Source organism: Mercenaria mercenaria, chromosome 1 (assembly GCF_021730395.1).
Source record: "Mercenaria mercenaria strain notata chromosome 1, MADL_Memer_1, whole genome shotgun sequence".
Classification (NCBI taxonomy): Eukaryota; Metazoa; Mollusca; class Bivalvia; order Venerida; family Veneridae; genus Mercenaria; species Mercenaria mercenaria.
The window spans coordinates 112,150,558-112,170,621 of record NC_069361.1 but is presented as its reverse complement, the minus strand read 5'-3'; the positions used below and the strand labels follow the sequence as shown (position 1 = coordinate 112,170,621).

Sequence of the window (20,064 nt, the reverse complement as noted above, 5' to 3'; positions counted from 1 at the left end):
GACTGCTGGGCAGGGCCAATTTTGACCTACTAGCATGATTTGAATTACAACACAATGCTGCATGCAAGCTATCTAAAACTTTAGGCCTTCAGGTTTTAGACAGGAAGATTTTTAATAAATTTCCAGTACAGGTCTTTGTAAAACAAGTGAACCAATGGGCTGGGTCAGTTTTGACCAAATGGGCCTGATCCAAACAAAACTGACTGAGAACCACTAGAAAATGCTACATACCAAATACCTAAGCTCTGTGGGAATGAAGGTTTTAGACCAGAAGATTTTTTGAATTTTTCTTTTACACAGGGTTATGTAGAACCCTTTGGTGGAGCAAATTTAGACGAGAGGGGCATAATTTGAACAAACTTGGTAGAGGACCATTAGCTACAAATCAGAAAACTAAGCTTTGGGCCTTGTTTTGGAGAAGATTTCTAAAGATTTTGCTTTAGGTTGCCATAGCAACCAGAATTTTGCATGTAAAGAAATTATTTGAACAACTTTGTTAGAGGACCATCCAAGGAATATTCAAGCCAAGTTTTATCTACTTGCACTGTATAGTTTCAACGGAGAAGATGTTCAAGTAAAAATGTTGACGCAGGATGATCAACCTTTACTAATAGCTCACCCTGAACAAAGTACAAACAAAGAAGATGATGAAAATATATTTAAAACAGAGTTCAGGTCTTTCACTATGCATGTCCTCATATTTCGGTCTATCAATATGGTTAGTTTCTTTGTCTAAACAGTTTAAAGGTTAAACTCTGGATATGAAAATTTGACAGAAGGTCAGCTTGACAGAAACAAACTTCATGCTCCCTTCATGCTGTCTAAGACTATAAAATTCAACAATTGTAAAATGTATGCGTCCCTGCTGGTGGCCTGTCAGATGAAGCTGGGTGTGTAATTTCCAGTCTCGAGTATGCTTGGGCATTGACCTTTTACTTAACCCTTACCCGGCTAAATTTCTACAATGAATTTGTCCATCATTCAATTTGGACAGTACCATTAATTGTTAAAAGGGGTGCTTACCAAAAAAATACTGGCTGAAGAGTGAACCGTGCAGACCATGATCAGACTGCACAGATGTGCAGGCTGATCTTGGTCTGCATTGGTCGCAAAGGCAGAATCACTTGCCGTCAGCAGGCTAAGGGTTAATAATGACAGGAATTATGTACTGAACATAGAGGATGAAGCTATGCAGTTTGATGACTGTAGGTCCAGTCATTCTCCAACTCTTTTAGATCTCCGACTTTGAACTTCAACCTTCTGACCATCACAGTTATCAATTGACCACAGGTAATCATTGTCAAGTTTGACAGCCATAAGCCAAAGACTTTTCCATTTATTGACTGGAAGACTGTTTCAAGTTTACTGTGACCTTGACCTTTTGATTTCAAAAACAATGGGGCCATCTAGGCATCTACTGACAAAAAGCAATCATTCAAAGAAATATGACAAAGACAGGCCCAAGCCTTCTTCACTAAATGATCAGAAACTGTTTTCAGTTTCCAGGTTACATTGACCTGGACAATGGCCTACATACCAGTGATTCCCTGTCAAGAAGCAAAGGCAATCACTGTATGCAGTTTGATCACTACAGACCCAAACCTTCACCACTTAATGAGTTAAATCCCTTTTCACTGAATGAGTTTTGAGGTAATTGTGACCTTGACCTTTAACCTACTGATCTCAAAAAGAACAATAAGGGTAATCTGACCATAGGTAATCATCTTATGAAATTTGACCACCATAGGCCCAATCCTTCTCAAGTTTTTGAGCAGAAAACCAAAGATCCTAGCTAACTACAGACAGATAAAATGTCAAAAGACCAACATGAGCAAAACTGTATACCCATTCTTCTTCAAATAGGGACATAGTAAAAGACTTAATAAGAATGTCTTTACAGGTGGCATGCAGTTTGCACCTGAATTATTTGATGAAAACAACACAAATAACTTAAATTGAGCATTTTATTTATAGGCTTATATACACATATCCAGCTTTCACAATAATTTTTAATTTTTCAATTATGGTAACAAAAGGGCCATGATGATTCTGGATCGCTCACCTAAGTAATTGGGCCTACAGCCTTTAGAGTGTTAACAGGCTTTTCCTTTGATTTGAGTGGGTGACCTAGTTTTTGACCCCACATGACCCAGTTTCGAACTTGGCCTAGGGATCATCAAGATAAACATTCTGACTGAGTTTCATGAAGATGGGATCATAAATGTGGCCTCTAGAGTGTTAACAAGCTTTTCCTTTTTAATTTGAGCAAGTGACCTAGTAACTGACCCCACATGGCCAAGAAGAGATCATTAAGATTAACATTCTGACCAAGTTTCATGAAGATAGGGCCAGATATGTGGCCTGTACAGTGTTTACAAGTTTTTCCTTTGATTTGAGCGGGTGACCTAGTTTTTTTACCCCACATGACCCAGTTTTGAAACTGGCCTAGGAATCACCAAGATAAACATTCTGACCAAGTTTGATGAAGATAGGGTCATAATGTGGCCTGTAGAGTGTTAACAAGCTTTTCCTTTGATTTGAGCGAGTGACCTAGTTTTTGACCTCACATGACCCAGGTTGGAACATGGCCTAGAGATCATCAAGATAAACATTCTGACTATGTTTCATGAAGATAGGGTCAGGAAGAGGCCTCTTCAATGTTAACAAGCTTTTCCTTTGATTTGAGTGGGTGACCTAGTTTTTGACCCCACATGACTGAGTTCTTGGCCTAAAGGTCATCAAGATAAACATTCTGACCAAGTTTCATGAAGATAGGGTCATAAATGTGGCATCTAGAGTGTTAACAAGCTTTTCCTTTGATTTGACTGGGTAACCTAGTTTTTGACTCCACATAACCCAGATTCGTACTTGATCTAGAGATCATCAAGACAAACAATCTGACCAATTTTCATGAGTTTCAAATTTAAACTGCGGACTCTAGAGTGTTAACAAGATTTTCCTTTGATCTGGCCTACTGACCTTGTTTTTGATCCCACATGACCCAGTTTCAAACTTGACCTAATGATCATCAAGACAAACATTCTGACCAAGTTTCATAAAGATTGGGTAAGAACTGTGGCCTCTAGAGTGTTAACAAAGCAAATGTTGACAGATGACGCACGACGAACACCGCATGACGCAGGACAATGACTAGTCACAATAGCTCACCTTGTGCACTTCGTGCTCAGGTGAGCTACAAAACACAAATTTACATACATACATACAAACATGCAAAAAATAAATTTTAAATTTTTAAAACAAGTTTACATACAAGACATGTTATATCAAAGATTAACACTTTCTCACTGTGATATGAGACTGCTTGCAGGTTAAACCTAAAGGTAATTTAAAGTGCCTATTTTTTTCAATAAAGGAAGCACAGTAAACTGTTGATAACTATTATGAACCTTTGAAAATAACAAAAACAAATGTAGATTGGCATCAGTCCTTAGAGTTATTAAAATAAATATCTCTGTCATAAAATCCTCATAAACAGCACTTTCTGAACAAAATTGCAAGACTTTTAAGATGAGCCTAGAGAGAAAAGGATTTTCTTAGAAATATCACTGTCATTATGAAGAAAAAAATAAACTTTATTACAGATTACTTGATTTCAACACTTTGTTAGTCTAAAACAAATGCTGTGTAAAAAGTTAACAAAAAATTACCAGTATAAAAAGAATAATGCCTTTTGGTATGTGTTATACTTCCTGTGGATAGTAAAATTTAACTGTTAAAAAACTAGGGGAAAAATGAAGAATTAAAATAAAAATTGTTGTTGCCTGATAGTTAAAACATGTAAATGCTCTGCCCTATTGAAATGTAAAAAAAAATGTCAAATGATCCGAGATATATTTTGATATAAAAATATTATACATAGATATTTACAAACAAGAAAGTTCTAAAATAATTAAAATTTGTTGTTATATGCAATGAAGCTCATAGTGACACTATTTCCATCATATAAATTGGTTTGTTCTAAAACTGATTCATATTTTCGAAAATCAGAAGTATGTTTCTGTTTCCACCATTGATATTTCTATTTTATATCAAAATATATCTTTTAGCTGCCCCTATTGTTATTTAAAATGTTACAATGAGTGAAATATAAAAATGTGATATTAATGAAACAATGGTTAGATTTACACAAGAGACCCAAAAGGGCCAAAGTTGCTATCTCAATAAAGGTACTACAAGTAAAATTTCTCTGTGAAAACACTTTTTTGTTCAGGTTTGATCCAAAGCATATATTGATATAAAATACTGACCTCTGTGACAACCGAAGATTCCTACATCTAACATCTGAAGTCTGGCAGATTCGCAGAAAAGATGTTTTAAAACCCTTGGACTCTGTGATGGCTTTTTTTACCTGAGGGCCATTTTACAAATAGAACTTGAAATATTTCTATACAGGAACATTTCCAGTAGATTCTATATTTTGTGACAGTTTGTGCAGCACTTTAAAAAGAAAAGTCATCTTGACAATGGATGGACATGGGGGAGACAACTCACAATAATGGGCGGCCTAATTAATTTGAAACTGATTCATATCAAACAGTCAAGTAAAACATACAAAAAATAAACAATAACATACAAAAAATGAGTATAATTTAGCTCACTTTCACAAATGTAAAATCAGATATCTTTGTGTGAAAGAAATTTTACGAAATATATTAAGTCATAATGTTTTTCATTGGTTAAAGTAGTCATAATCATAGAATGTTTGGAAAATGATTTAATATGATTATGAAGATCGCAAAAATTATTTCTCTTGCAAATATTTCTGATTTTACAATATCACATGCTGATTTGGAAACACTACATTGCAATGGAAAGTTAAAAATATAACACGTCCTGTAATATGGAAAAAAAAATAGAAATATTAAAAATTTGATTTTTTTTTAGGCAAACTAGAATTGATATTATAATCAACCCACATAATTGAAAATTAATGGATATACGAACACAGTGTAAAAAAAAGTGTCATAAAAACATGTGTAACTTTTATAATTTATTGACACAAATAGATAATACAAAATAAACCGTATATTGTCATGCTTGTTTTGTCATGTTAATACAGTGAACTGCAGTGAACTTCCTGTTTCTTTTCAAACTGCAGTGTTTTTCATTAGTCAAATTAAATAATCGGTTATGTCTTTTATTTTACTTCCTAGCATGACAGTCAGTCAAGTCTATTTATAGTAAATAATTTTTGCTATATCTTTGACCTGGTAATTATGATAATATGCTGTGACATCATTTAAATTTGTGGCATTAAATTCTATGTTTCAGTCAAGATTTTTTCAACTAGTATAAAATACAGGCCTCTACAAAAGTGTGGCAACCACAAAATGATCGATACAGCACTGATACAGCACTGATACAGCACTGATGTATTCTTCATAAACAGTCTCAGCCTTCTTCAAGTCCCTTTCAAACTTTATTAATCTAAAACTTAAATTTATGATAATTTTACAAGATAACTTTTCAAAAACAAAGTTATTACTTGGCACTGATCCAAGTTTTCTAGTCACTGCTGATATGCCTTTCACCATGACTAGACCAAAATAGCAGCATTATGCTGAATGCCATGAAAGACATACGTATAGAGATTCATACTTAAGAGTTCATAAGAGTTGTTGGGCCGTTTTGTTTTTTACAATACTTTGTGTAAATCCCGACAAATGCAATCTGGTAGATCTAGTACATGTAATGTGAAATATTCTATAAGCTAAACATTAATCCAAGCAGTTTTCAGAAGGTAGAAACATTCTACCAGCATAAGCTAAACATACTTGCAATAAGTGGACAGTATAAAATTTGATAATATTAGAACTCAGTGAGATATTTTTCCTGTGATATGACAATGTTTTATACATAGTAACATTCAGTGAAAGAACAAATAGACTAAATTGCAGGTTATATATTGCTATAGTAAAATGGGACCTTTACTGTTAATGAAACAGTAGATCTACATTAACAAAAATGGAAGGGATTTTTTATACAAATAAAACTTGTTTGGCACATGAACAACAACTGTATGAAAGACCAGAGATTGCTATATGTAAGCTTTCATCAAGGTACAAATGGCTTATAGAACCTTTCTACCTTACATATATGTTCCCTACGAAAGTCGCCGAAATTGCCTTTCACTTCAAATAACATGTCCCTCTCAGTAAATTTTGACTGAAATATTTTGGAGACTTTAATCTTTTCTTTTAGATTTCTGTTGCTATAAAGGTTATAAACAGTGTCTGGTTTAAAGCACTTGCATTTTCCACTTGTTTTCAAAACCATTTTTGTCTTCCGCATAAAGCTGGGCTCCAGCAGTAGAACGTGTACCTTAGTGATGAGTGGTTTGGCCTCAATCTTACGCACATAAATCTGATATCCTGTGCAAAACAAAAAATTCATGTTTTGATTCAAGAACAGATGAAGTACTTTTATAAAAAAAAAATATCAATCCAACTTATATGTTTTGGGTGACTTTTTAGCAAGATCTTCAAAATTTCAAATTCAAGTTGTGTTACAGTAAAAAGGGGATGTTATGGTCATTTTGAATCAAACTATGCAAAGAATTAATATTACATTTGGTACTTTTAAAAATATTAAAATATTTTGATATATAAAAACACACTTACTGAACCTTTTGGTGCATTCCTGAAATGGCTGTTCATATGGGAGACAAGCAGGACAATCATTTATTCTCCTTTGTCTTTTCGGTTTTTCACTGCCAATATCACGACTGTTGTTAAGTTGATGACGTATGTCTTTGAGTTTGGGCTGCAGCATGGTAACATTTACCACCTCCCCATTGCCATTACATTTCTAACGTGTAAGAAATTACATCTTGTCATTTACAGGTTTTTTCTTTTATGAAAAAATATATTACATGATTCAAGTGTACTCTTTTACTATGTCACTGTAACTCACTTATAAAAGATATTTTGTTATACTAACTCTTTCCATATGACCCCTTAGCTAGTTAAGATATCCGTTTAGAAGAAAAAGTCCAAACAAATTTCAAAATGGATAAAGTAAACTGTGTCAAATTTCAAAAGAAATTATTATTATACATGCAGTCTGATCATAATCTACACTGTTTGCCATTCAGCCTATATCTTTTTTGTTAGCACTCCTTTTAACAATTAATGATACTGTCCAAATTGAATGATGGACAGGTTCATTATAGAAATTTAGCAGGATAAGGTGTAACTTATAAAATCAGTGAACACATACCTGGTTTTTCTGGGCAAGTTTTTCATACACTTTTCCTCCGCAACAATCTCCTTCTAAGGGATGAAAAGTTGTTTTTCCACAACATGTATTGTCATTTCTTTTACGTTTTAAAGTTGGAATTTCTAAGCCTGAATATGGTCTGCAGCACAGGTACGAGTTATTGTAAAGCTGCATGCCACAGCATTGTAAATCACTCTTGTATTTGTCGTATATGGCTGCAGATTTTGAAAAAAAAATTGTAGCATTTAAAAGCAGAGTGAAAAATAAATGAACTGCAACAACCAGCATTTCCGGCATTTCTTAATTTTTATCCATCCAAAAATGGTTTGCTGCTTTGACTTGTGCTTTAAAATGTAAAATTGGCTGTACTGTTATTTTTATGCCCCCGAAGGGAGGCATATAGTTTTTGAACCGTCTGTCTGTTGGTCTGTCAGTCTGTCGGTCTGTCCGCATTTTTCGTGTCCGGTCCATATCTTTGTCATCGATGGATGGATTTTCAAATAACTTGGCACGAATGTGTACCACAGTAAGACGACGTGTCGCGCGCAAGACCCAGGTCCGTAGCTCAAAGGTCAAGGTCACACTTAGACATTAAAGGATAGTGCATTGATGGGCGTGTCCGGTCCATATCTTTGTCATCGATGGATGGATTTTCAAATAACTTGGCATGAATGTGTACTACAGTAAGACGACGTGTCGTGCGCAAGACCCAGGTCCGTAGCTCAAAGGTCAAGGTAACACTTAGACATTAAAGGATAGTGCATTGATGGGCGTGTCCGGTCCATATCTTTGTCATCGATGGATGGATTTTCAAATAACTTGGCATGAATGTGTACCACAGTAAGACGACGTGTCGCGCGCAAGACCCAGGTCCGTAGCTCAAAGGTCAAGGTCACACTTAGACATTAAAGGATAGTGCATTGATGGGCGTGTCCGGTCCATATTTTTGTCATTCATGCATGGATTTTAAAATAACTACGCATGAATGTGTGACACAGTAAGACGACGTGTCGCGTGCAAGACCCAGCTCCGTAGGTCAAAGGTCCTAAACTCTAACATCGGCCATAACTATTCATTTAAAGTGCCATAGGGGGCATGTGTCATCCTATGGAGACAGCTCTTGTTATTTATCACATTTTTGATGTTGCGGGAGTGTAATAAAGCCATTACATAAAAATGATAATACACTAGTGTAATAAAGCTTTGACGTCGACGTCGTTTACAGTATAGGAGACGTTGGTCAAACTGACTTGCTTATAAAGTAAAAGAAAGTAAAAAAAATTTGGATGTTTTCAGCTAGAAAATCTCACATGTGATAAAAAGAATATAACATTAAATTTTGTGTCTTTCCACATTGAATTTATTAAACTCGATGAATCAAATTAATAAAATGCTCGGCAAAGCCTTGCATTTTATCTATTTATTCAATTCGTTTAATAAATTCAGTATGAAAAGACACTCATTTAATATCCTCTATGTGTATTCTTTTGCAAACATTAAAAATCACAAGAAGCAAGAAACTTAAATTAAAAATTGGAAACTTATTTCTCTGACAGAAAATGGTGCACTATTTTCCCAGACAGCTAAATTTACAGTAAGACTTACAGTTTCCACAACAGCCTTGTGATTTGGGAAGTTTTCTGTCATTACAGCAGTTGTGTTCTGTATTGTCAATCAACTCATTTCCACAACATCTGACATCCATATCTGACCTGGCATAATTCACTGTACCATTGCAACAAAACACTTTCCCTCTAGAAAAACTTGGATCATAGTACTCTGAAACAAATATGTCTTTATTATATTGTAGATCTAGTCTTCCTTATCATGCTAGACACAATTGATTCTGCCTTTGCGAGCAGTGTAGATCATGATCTGCACTGTTCACTATTCAGTCAGTAAGTTGTCCACATTGAAAGATAGACAGGCTCATTATAGAAATTTAGCAGGGTAAGGGATAACATTTTGTGAACGCGAGTGAAGCCAAGCAACCTAAAATGATACAGATTTTAATCATGCTAAAACAATTAAGAAGAAAAGGAAAACAGTATTTAAACATTTGAAATGTTCTATAAATCTTTTAATTATTTCACTTATTGAATAACTCGCTTGTCAATAGTCAGAACTATTGTCTAGGGTCCAAAGGACAGAGGGCCAATAGTTTTGACTATTGAGTGGAAAGCCTTACTTAGTGTTTTTCTATATAAATCCGTCAAAAGCAAACACTGTGGGCAGGTGATTTATGTATGGAGTCCTTTAATAATCTAGAAAACAGTTATGACATGATAGAATATTTATAGGTTAATAGCTTTGTATCGGGAAATATGCACGAGTTCTTCAGCGGAAATATTGCGCGACTTTAGGAGCGCAATATTCTTCTGCTGAAGAACGAGTGCATATTTCCCGATACAAAGATAATAACCTTTTTATTACATACACATCTACACGTGTAAATATCATGTAAATATCATAAATATGTTCAATAGCCTGAATAGGATTGACAATACTGAACTAAATAGAAAAAATAGTGCAACAGCAACACACACTGAATTACGTCACGCACCCGATATGAAATTCAGGAGTCAGTATATGGAAAAATATTGACGTTTCCGGTACCAGTGTAACTTAACGGGGAATAGAAACGAGTATGTAATAAGTACTGATACTGGATTGTACTAAATAATAAACTAGGTATTGGTCACAAGAACAGAAAATCATTCTTTCTTTTTTTAAACCTGGCTAGATTGTATATTTACAGAATGTGTCAAATGGAACGTAATCATCTTTTTGCCCAGTAGAGACCTGAACTTTGCTGCGGAGTGCTAGTTTAGGGATTAAAGTGTCTGTCACTCATCTGAGAAGTTATAGGTTTGAGCCCCATTGGAGTAAAACTAGCATCTTTCATAAGACACAAGTACTACCGGTAACATTCCCAGAAAGTGGAATCCTGATTTATTCAAATAAGCTAAAAGCATTCATAACAATCATGCTAAAACTAAACTAAACTTGGTTGGCCAAATTGCTTTTGTTGCCAGTTTAAATCTCAGATTAGCTTTTCTGTCAAAACTGTCACACTAAGTGGCCTACAAAGTATACCTGATCCACATGGCTTAAAGTGTTTTGGAACGACAACACCTTCATACTGAAAAATGTCTTTGATATCTCCGTCAAACAACCGTCCTTTGAAACAGCGGTAGTTTGGATTAATGTTGTGATACTTTGCATGACTTTCAGGGATTGGAATTAATTTTCCTAAAATATATAAAAGAAATACTGTTTAATGATGCAAAAATAAATTTTCTTGAAATATCTATAATTCTTAATAAATAACAACAATTAGCACACTATGCTAAAAGTATGGAAGAGTTAAGTACATTTTCATTAAAAAAAGAAACAGTTTGAACCTTATTCTAACTGAGCATACCTGTATCTTGACAGCACACTGTCTTCGTTTGATCATGAACTGTGTGGGCTGGACCACACTCTGCAGGTAGAGATCCATATGGCCAAAGTTCTTCCTTAAAACAAAAGAGATCGTTTTGGTCATATAGTGTTAATCCACAACAGTCTGATCCATTTCTTTTAACTTGTGCTCTTGTGTAAACCTTCACCTCAGTTCTGTTTTTTGAGTATATTGAACAAACTTTCTCATCAGATCTTATTGTAAACGATTTGGTATCTGTTTCAAAGCACTCTGAAAATAAAAAAAAAATTACAAATTTAATGTAAGTTGAAGCAACAAATAAGCAGCAAGCAAAATAATGACATTCATTGTTCTACACAGCTACGTATTTATACATACTGTGAAATGATTTAGTTCTGTACACAGAATTTCATGGTCTGTTCTGTGGGGTATAAATTCATGGATTTCAAATTTTAAAATAAATTGAACAAGAATTTTATATGACTGAAATTCTAATGTTGACTGATGCAACTGAAAACTCCACAAAAATTAGGCCCTTATGAAATTAATGATTTCACAGTATCCAGTACTGTGTAATCATTAATATTCGAGGAGGACTAATTTTCGTGGAAAACCACGAAATTTCGTGCCCACGAAATTAAATGATTTCACAGTACCAGTTTTCACCTTTGTTTTCTTATTTCTGATTGTGTAAATGAAGACATTCAAATATTTCTCTGCACAAGATGCTAAAAAACAAAAAACCTCCCCTAATAGTTTATGCTTACGGTGGTGTTGCGGGGATCTTTTGTATGTTTTGTTACCACAACAGAATTCTGTTGTTTGATTAAGCAGTACCATATCTCCACAGCATTTAGGCTTTGCATAATTTTTACTTGGCTGTAGATGATACAGAACACCTCCGCAACAAAAGGAAGTCCTCGAGTTATACACCTGTCTCTTTACTGTCCCACCTGAAAAGAAAAGATGTTTTTAAACAAATGGATAATATTTACAAAGGCTTTACTTTCACTCACTATAATTCGCAATCTGAGTATAATGTAAATTTAAAACCCTGGTGAATTTTAAGCAGCAGTATTTCAAGTTACTATATACTAGTATACAACAAGTATGAATGCAAAGAAGTCTGTTGTCTATATCAGGTCTCAAAATAAAAATATCTCAGACTATTAACGCAGTCTACAGTGCAAGTATGTAAAATAACTTTTTAAATAAGAATCTATTGAAAATTGTGAGAAAAAGGTTCAGATCTGAAATCCACACATTCAGAACTTCAGATTTATGCTTTACAAGTATGTTTTGAATGTTTAACCATTTATCTTCCAAAAAAAAATTAGGGATCATTTATCAGAAGATAGTTAAAAATACATGGTTATATCTTATTTTTCTGATTGAATATTAAGTTCCTGTGGGTATACTTACCCAATGCTTTTATCACAGCCCATTCAGCTTGTTATTATTGGGTAAAAAAGCATATTTCAACATCATTTTGAATTAAAGTAAATGTTCTAACAAATATTTTATGACTATGACTCAAAGGATGGAAAAATAAAGAAAGATATGATGCCTTTGTATACTGTTAATTTTATTGTACTGTAGCAAATATAAATTTATTTTGTCCCAAATGCAAGTGATTAAGGGGCAGGTAATCAAAACTGTTTTTTTATGAATCTGAAAATCAATACAAAAATTTACAAACACTTACTATCATGATGAATCACTTCACAGCACTTTTGTTCATCTCCATTTTTCAAGACCTTAGCATGAACCCCATTACAACATAGTTGTCGATTAGCATCTACCACTTCAACTCTTTGGTTGTCACTACTAAGACATGCTATAAAAGACAAACAACCAAAACTGATATACCCGGTAATGATCCTCCTACTGTAACTGCATTTTTTTTTCTTAGTCTGAGTTTCACATAAGTAATTAACAATTAAATAACATGTTTTAAAAATTACTATTTACTATCAATGCAATAAAAAGTTTAAATGGAGAGGGGGGAGGGGGGCTTTAATTTAAATCTCCATGACTGTGTCTGTGTTAAATTCTGTTTAATAATATCACTAACTTGAATTCAGGATATCATAAAATATAACTGCATGATTTTAAGATATTAAATAATCATATTATAGATATCTATGAATCATTTTGTGGTATCTTGCATTTAATGACATTCAAAAATAATTATAATAAAATGAATTTTTGATATCCATAAATCAATCTAGGATATTACAATATAGTGAATAAATAATAAAATGGTACAACATAATTGTATACATTTTGAAATGTCTTTAGATAATTGATTGATATGATAAAATGTATTTTCAGATAAAAAAAATAAATTTGAAGTACCATCCATGTTGTACCGCAGAAAAGTGGTCTCGGTTTTTCCCCATGGCCAATAGTAAAAAAGTTACAAAATAAGCTATATATAATTCTAACAACAAAGGGAAGTAATTCTAAAAAAATATGTCCACAAAAACAAGATTGTGGCAAATAAAAAAAAATTGATCAGTGCATAACAAAGTTATGGCCAAAGATCTTACATGACCTTTGACCCCTAAGTGTGACCTTGACCTTTGGGATAGGGACCTCGGGTTTGTGCCTGATATCACAATGTCATGTCATTGAGGCAAACAATTTTATGCCAAATAAATATAGCATTGTTAAATGCATGTTGAAGTTATGGCATGGACAAACACTAAAATGACCTTTGACCCTTAAATGTGACCTTGACCTTTGAGGTAGGGGTCTGGGAGTTGCACTTGACACTCCGTCTCACTAAGGCAAACATTACTGCAAAATAAAAATGATTGCTCTATGCATGGCAAAGTTACATCCTAGACAAGCTCTAAAATGACATAATGACCCTTATGTGTGACCTAGACCAGTGTTTTTTTTCCCACTGATTTGGGAATGAGGCTAGGTCTTTACAATTGGGAAAAACATGTCATAAAACATCTCCATTGGGAATTATTTAAAAAATCATAATTTTAATAAAATGTTACATTTAAGAAAAAATGGTCATAAATGCATTAAGTTAGCTTACTGCTATGTGTTTAAAATATTTAAAGGGACTGGCCTCCAGATCGTTCGACAACAAATTTTTAAATTTTTTTTATATATCTGGAAAAAAATGCAGGCTTTAAACTTAATTACTGACACACTATATGTTACAGAAACACATGAGAATTTACTGTTTTTACTACTTCTTACGATGAAAATCGAAAAGTGTTTGTAATGCTTTACTCCAGGTAAACTGTCTCGATTATAAATATCCTTATTTTGAAGTCATAATTCACTAATTCCTCTATAGCACTATTGGTAACTACGACGGGAAAATGTCTTTATTGCTTTGGCGGTTTGGGGTTTGATTCCCAACACGGTCATCTTTTTTTCTTGATTTGGAATTTTAAAATAACTTAGAAACAAAAACTCATATGACCAAACTTTGTTGAAAAAGTAAAATAAATAATTTTTTCTTTAACGTTGGGAATTTTAGCTTTGAAATTGGGGAAAAAAACATATTTTTTTACCATTGGGATTGGGTCCAATTACGGCCCTAAACTGGCCTGAAGAAAACACTGTAGGCCTTTGAGATAGGGACCTGAGGTTTGGGCATGACACTCCATCTCATGGAGGTGATAAAAAAAAATTACTCTATACTTATCAAATTTATGACCTAGACAAGCTCTAACATGACCTTTGACTCCTAAATGTGACCTTGACCTTTGAGATAGGAACCTGGGGAATGCAGATGACACCGGATCCGTCTCATGGAGGTAAACATTCATGCAAAATACGAACGACATTCTTTTGTGCATGTCAAAGTTATGGCCAAGACAAGATCTAAAATGACCTCTGACCTCCAAATGTGACCTTGACGATTGAGGTTTGAGCAGAACACTCTGTCTCATTGAGGTAAACATTCATGCCAAATATAAACAAGATTGCTCCGTGCATGTCAAAGTAATTGTCTGGACAAAAAAAATCTGGATGCACGCACGTACACACTAATGCACTAACTAACACACATACACTAAATGGCCATTTAGACGACTATGTCTTCACCTTCCACAAGCGGGCCTCGACAAAAATGGCACCCCATATAGGACATACAAAAGGGAGTTTATTTAATATTTTAGTCCCTCATAAATTCACCTACTCACTAGGGAGTTAAATTAATGATCTAATTGCAATGAATTGTTTTTTTAAATTATCAATTTCACTGCTGGTTGAGTTCTATGATTATTTCTATTTTTTGGAAAGACAAATAGACTGGTAAATAGAAAGAAAACATTAAGTGATTTTATCTCATCATGATAGGTAAATTATCTCGTAATTACTACTTTTTTTTTTAATCCCTCGCCGTGGCGGAGGGATTATAGGAATGGTCTGCGTCCGTCCTTCCGTCCGTCCTTCCGTCCTTCCGTCCGTCCTTCCGTCCGTAACAAAATCGTGTCCGGTCCATATCTCCTAAACCCCTTGAAGGATTTTCATGAAACTTGGGTCAAATGATCACCTCATCAAGACGATGTGCAGAACCCATGAGTCAGCCTTGTCGGTTCAAGGTCAAGGTCACAACTCAAGGTCAAAGGTTTGAGCCTGCCATTTTGTGTCCGCTCTATATCTCCTAAACCCCTTGAAGGAATTTTATAAAACTTGGGTCAAATGATCACCTGATCAAGACGATGTGCAGAACCCATGAGTCAGCCATGCCGGCTCAAGGTCAAGGTCACAACTCCAGGTCAAAGGTTTGAGCCTTCCATTTTGTGTCCGCTCTATATCTCTTAAACCCCTTGAAGGAATTTTATAAAACTTGGGTCAAATGATCACCTCATCAAGGCGATGTGCAGAACCCATGAGTCAGTCATGCCGGCTCAAGGTCAAGGTCACAACTTAGGGTCAAAGGTTTGAGCCTTCCATTTTGTGTCCGCTCTATATCTCCTAAACCCCTTGAAGGATTTTCATCAAACTTGGGTCAAACGATCACCTCATCAAGGCGATGTGCAGAACTTATGAGTCAGCCATGTTGGCTCAAGGTCAAGGTCACAACTGAAGGTCAAATGTTTGAGCCTTCCATTTCGTGTCCGCTCTATATCTCCTAAACCCCTTGAAGGAATTTTATAAAACTTGGGTCAAATGATTACCTCATCAGAACGATGTGCAGAAATTATGAGTCAACCATGCCAGCTCAAGGTCAAGGTCACAACTAAGGGTCGAAGGTTTGAGCCTTCCATTTGGTGTCCACTCTGTATCTCCTTAACCCCTTGAAGGATTTTCATCAAACTTGGGTCAAATGATCACCTCATCAAGAACTCACGAGTCAGCCATGTCAACTCAAGGTCAAGGTCACAACTGAAGGTCAAAGGTTTCAGCTCTGTATCTCCTAAACCCCTTGAAGGATTTTCATGAAACTTTGGTCAAATGATCACCTCATCAAGACGTTGTGCAGAATTCATGAGTCAGCCATGTCAGTTCAAGGTCAAGGTCACAGCTAAAATCAAAGGTTTACCCTTTCACTATCCATAGCAGTGGCGGGGGATTTAGCTGTCTTTCAGACTGCCTTGTTTAATATTTGAATTACTATAAGTTAATTATTTACATATAAACAGAGAGATAAAATATCTAATAGTTTTGATGTAATCTTTCTCATAGCAAGATATTAACTTGTTGCTATAACAGGATTACTTAGGAAAGGACTTGTTTTTAGAAGATAATGTCATTGATTTCTTGTAATATTGAGATCTGAGATAATATATAAATAAATAGCTTTTTCATAAATTTATAATAAAATCGAAACAATACAACATTTTTAATCTTAAACTATTAAAGGGAGAAAATACACTTACTTGTGATTGCTGAAACTGTCACCACAGGAACAATAGTCAGCACAATTATCCCGTATCTACAAATCAGTTTTAGATCATTACGGCAACCAGGCTATATTTCATAGTTAGATTTCAAGTGGTTAGATATAGAAGGATGGAATGTAACTTTTCAGAACATTAATAAAGTTTATTATCATATGAGAAAAATATAAGAAAGTCCATTTTCATTTTAAATAAAATTACAACAAATGTATTTAAAAATCCATTATAGTGAATATTTACCTGTTAAGCATGATAGAATTTACTTTGGTATTATCTTCTCTATTTGATAAAAAAAACAACAACAAAAAACACTAGTCTTAAAATCTGTAAATATCAAGCAGTGAAGAGACAATGTGTCGGTTTGGCTTCTTTGTAGAGTATATGACCATCTATGATTTAACAGCTCAGACTGCATTTAAATATAGATCTATACAGGTGTTTTCCGAATTATAAATATATTTTTTTTCCATTTGTTAAAAATAGATAATCTATAATCAGTTCATATGCAAAGTTGACCATCATATCATGATATAAGAATATCAGTTTTCATAAAAATTGAGTAGTATTGTTATACTACCTAGTATAATTATGTAAAGTATTCATTGACCCTAATCAATAAAATGATGGTAGCTTTTATTTGTTAACTTTACTTATATTCTTCATTATGTTGGTACTTGATCATGAGAGTAATTATCTCATCAACCAGCAGTTAATAGGTATAGGTTTAATATAAAAGGCATGCACTGACCTCCAAGATCTTTCTTTAAGATTGAAGTTTTTGTCTCTAAACTATCTTAAAAATGCCAGATCAAGTAAAAAAAAAAGGAAGGATGCTCGAGTCAGGAATCGAACCCAGACTGCTGCAGAAATAAAAACTTTCATGCAGTCTTGACCAATACATCATTTTATGATCATTGAATATAAATATTTATAATTAAGGCTGTTTACCGCTTACAATTTTCAATGTAAAAATTAGTAAAAACAAGTAAGTCTCCTGTGTTTCCATAACAATTACATTTTTTTGTTGTTGTTGTCATATCATCTGGAGACTGGGGGAGGGTTTAGGGCGGTGTGTGTGCGTGGGGGGGGGGGGGGGGGGGGGTGTTACTCACAAATATAATTGAATAATATAGAATGTAATGCATTTAATTAAAAAAATACATTTGGCTTTATGAGGTAGAACTTCTTCAAATTTTAATCAAACTACTATTTACTTTTTATTGAGCTCCAATACAATTCTTTGCACAGATTTTTTTGGATCTGGTGTAGAAAAACAAGATGTTCCTCTATGAGTGAAATACTGTAAAACCTGCTTTAGTGGTCACCCCTATTTAAGCAGCCAGTGTCTCATTTCCCAAAATGGTCATCCATTCTATAAATTGCCTGCATTAAGGAGCCACCTGCTGTAAGCAGCCACTTTTCCCCACTCCCTTGGCTGGCTGCTTATGACAGGTTTTACTGTACCCATTTATACATGTAGACTGGTATTTGAGCTTGACCATTAGAGAGGCAGACTACATTCATACATTTGACTTTTTACTTGATCTGTTGCATTTTTCATTTTTCATTTTAGATTAAAAGGAAACTGTTCTATCCTTAAATGAGATATAACTTTTCGGTTTCCTTTTGTTGTAAACAATTACGTAATCAGTTCAATTCCCACCTTTATTTGCATATCACTGCAAGTGGCTGTAAGTTACATGTACAGACAATGAACTATGTGCATAGACTACGTCAGAAGTATATTGTTTTATAGTTGCAAAAATATGTACCAGGATAATGTTCCTTGACCTTAAATTCTTTGTCTTATTGGTCTAGTTTTCATCATGATAAATCTTTGGTTTCAGTTTAAAAAAAAAATAGAATTGTGAAACAAGTAACGAAAACTGTTTCAATAGTTATCAAATATAATACTGTTATTGTCTTTTTTAGAAAATTTATCACAAAATCTTTAAAAACTACTTATTCATGAGGTGCAAAGTTTCAAAGCAACAATATACATACACTTTGCACTTTCACATAATTGTAAAGTATCTAGTATATAAGGTTTCTTCATGTTGTAGTATGTGTAGTTGTAAAAATTATGATTTTCAAAAAGTATAACTCAAAATGGTTACCATTTTTATGCAATGAAATTCCCCTCACTGTCATCTATCATTGTGAGGTTTCCATCACTAGTTGCAGGCAAAATTTAAGTACAATAAGGGAGATAATTCAGATATTTAAGACAGAGTTACAGTTCATAAGCCCTGCACTTCCTGTCACTGTTGCCTACTTAAAAATTGAAGTTCTGTCAGAACACAAGTCTTTGTTTCTTAACCAGTTACAAAGTTTAATGCTTTTCAATTTTGAATGGAAAAATTAGTAAAAACAAGTAATTCTTATGTGTTTGCATAACATATAATCTGTCAGTATCTAAGTTTCAAAGCTAATATATTTTCATATCTAACAAATTTCTTTTTTGTCATATAATCTAATGAGGTCGAAATAACCTACATAGTTAACCCTCCAACTTGCACACACTTCAGCATGGGTTTGAATTCAATTTGTACCATTTTTTTAAATTCATTGTAGTGTTATAAAAGAAAGTCCCCCACCAGGATTAAGTAAATTCTAATTTATTTTAGCTCAATTGCAATGAAAGTTTGAAGCTTACGGTATTTGAATCACTCTTGAGTCAGCATCCTGGAAAAAGCAATACTGATGTCATATTGAAGTGAGGTTGCAGCCACATGTGGTTTTGCCCCAGTGAAGCTTGAACCCCACAACCTCCAGGTTGAGCAGCCCGCAATCTAGTTTCCCTCGATTTGAACAGGATACTTGTTTGCTACCTCATTCAGAAATTGTTCCTATCACTCAGCCATAGGACCTAAAAAATTCTTTGTTTCTGGTAACATGCTCAAAAAAATAAGGGTAGGTAGGTCAGAATTTTTTTTTTGGGGGGGGGGGGGGGGGATTTCTTTTGTATTGAGACTTTTCAAAAATTAATTTTGTGTCAAAAAATGAATACAAATAAGGGGGTTATGCCTTTAGAGTATCAGTAAGGTAGTTGATTTCTAATATCACTGACCCTGTTTAAAGCATAGAAAGTGCAGTTTCTATGGATGCGCAGGCTGGTCTGGACCCAATTTGCTGGTCGCAAATGCACTCTGTTGGTTTTCTCATGGTGCGGCTCAAATGAAAATGAAAACATGACAAACACTGCAGTCATTAGGTCAAAGTACAAATTTTATTTTCACAACTTCATGAAACAAAAAACATAAAAACAATGGTTGGTATAATTAATCAAAACTTAACTGATGCACATACATGGAATGTAACCAGTAAACAACAACAACAATAACAACAACATTCCAAACAACATGATACAATTTGTTGGCCAGTATGATCAAGCTGAAGAATATTTCAAAATACAAACTATTTATACTAAAAATCATATAGAGGATATTTGTTTGTTTCAGTGTAAGATTGAAATACTGTAAAATCATTTTATTTCGTGGGCATGAAATTTCATGGTTTGGC

General features: G+C 34.1%; 1 protein-coding gene across 1 annotated transcript; it reads right to left on the bottom strand.

Moving 5' to 3' along the window:
- Positions 1-1,950: 1,950 nt before the first annotated feature.
- Positions 1,951-16,936, bottom strand: LOC123545301 (uncharacterized). The gene is made up of 10 exons (XM_053520709.1): positions 16,783-16,936; positions 16,522-16,577; positions 12,369-12,500; positions 11,431-11,616; positions 10,664-10,933; positions 10,336-10,491; positions 8,845-9,018; positions 7,240-7,454; positions 6,642-6,828; positions 1,951-6,392 (listed from the first exon to the last, which is right to left on the bottom strand). The coding sequence occupies exons 1-10, from the start codon at positions 16,791-16,793 to the stop codon at positions 6,076-6,078; spliced, it is 1,704 nt and encodes a 567-aa protein (XP_053376684.1). The 5' UTR covers positions 16,794-16,936; the 3' UTR covers positions 1,951-6,075.
- Positions 16,937-20,064: the final 3,128 nt, after the last annotated feature.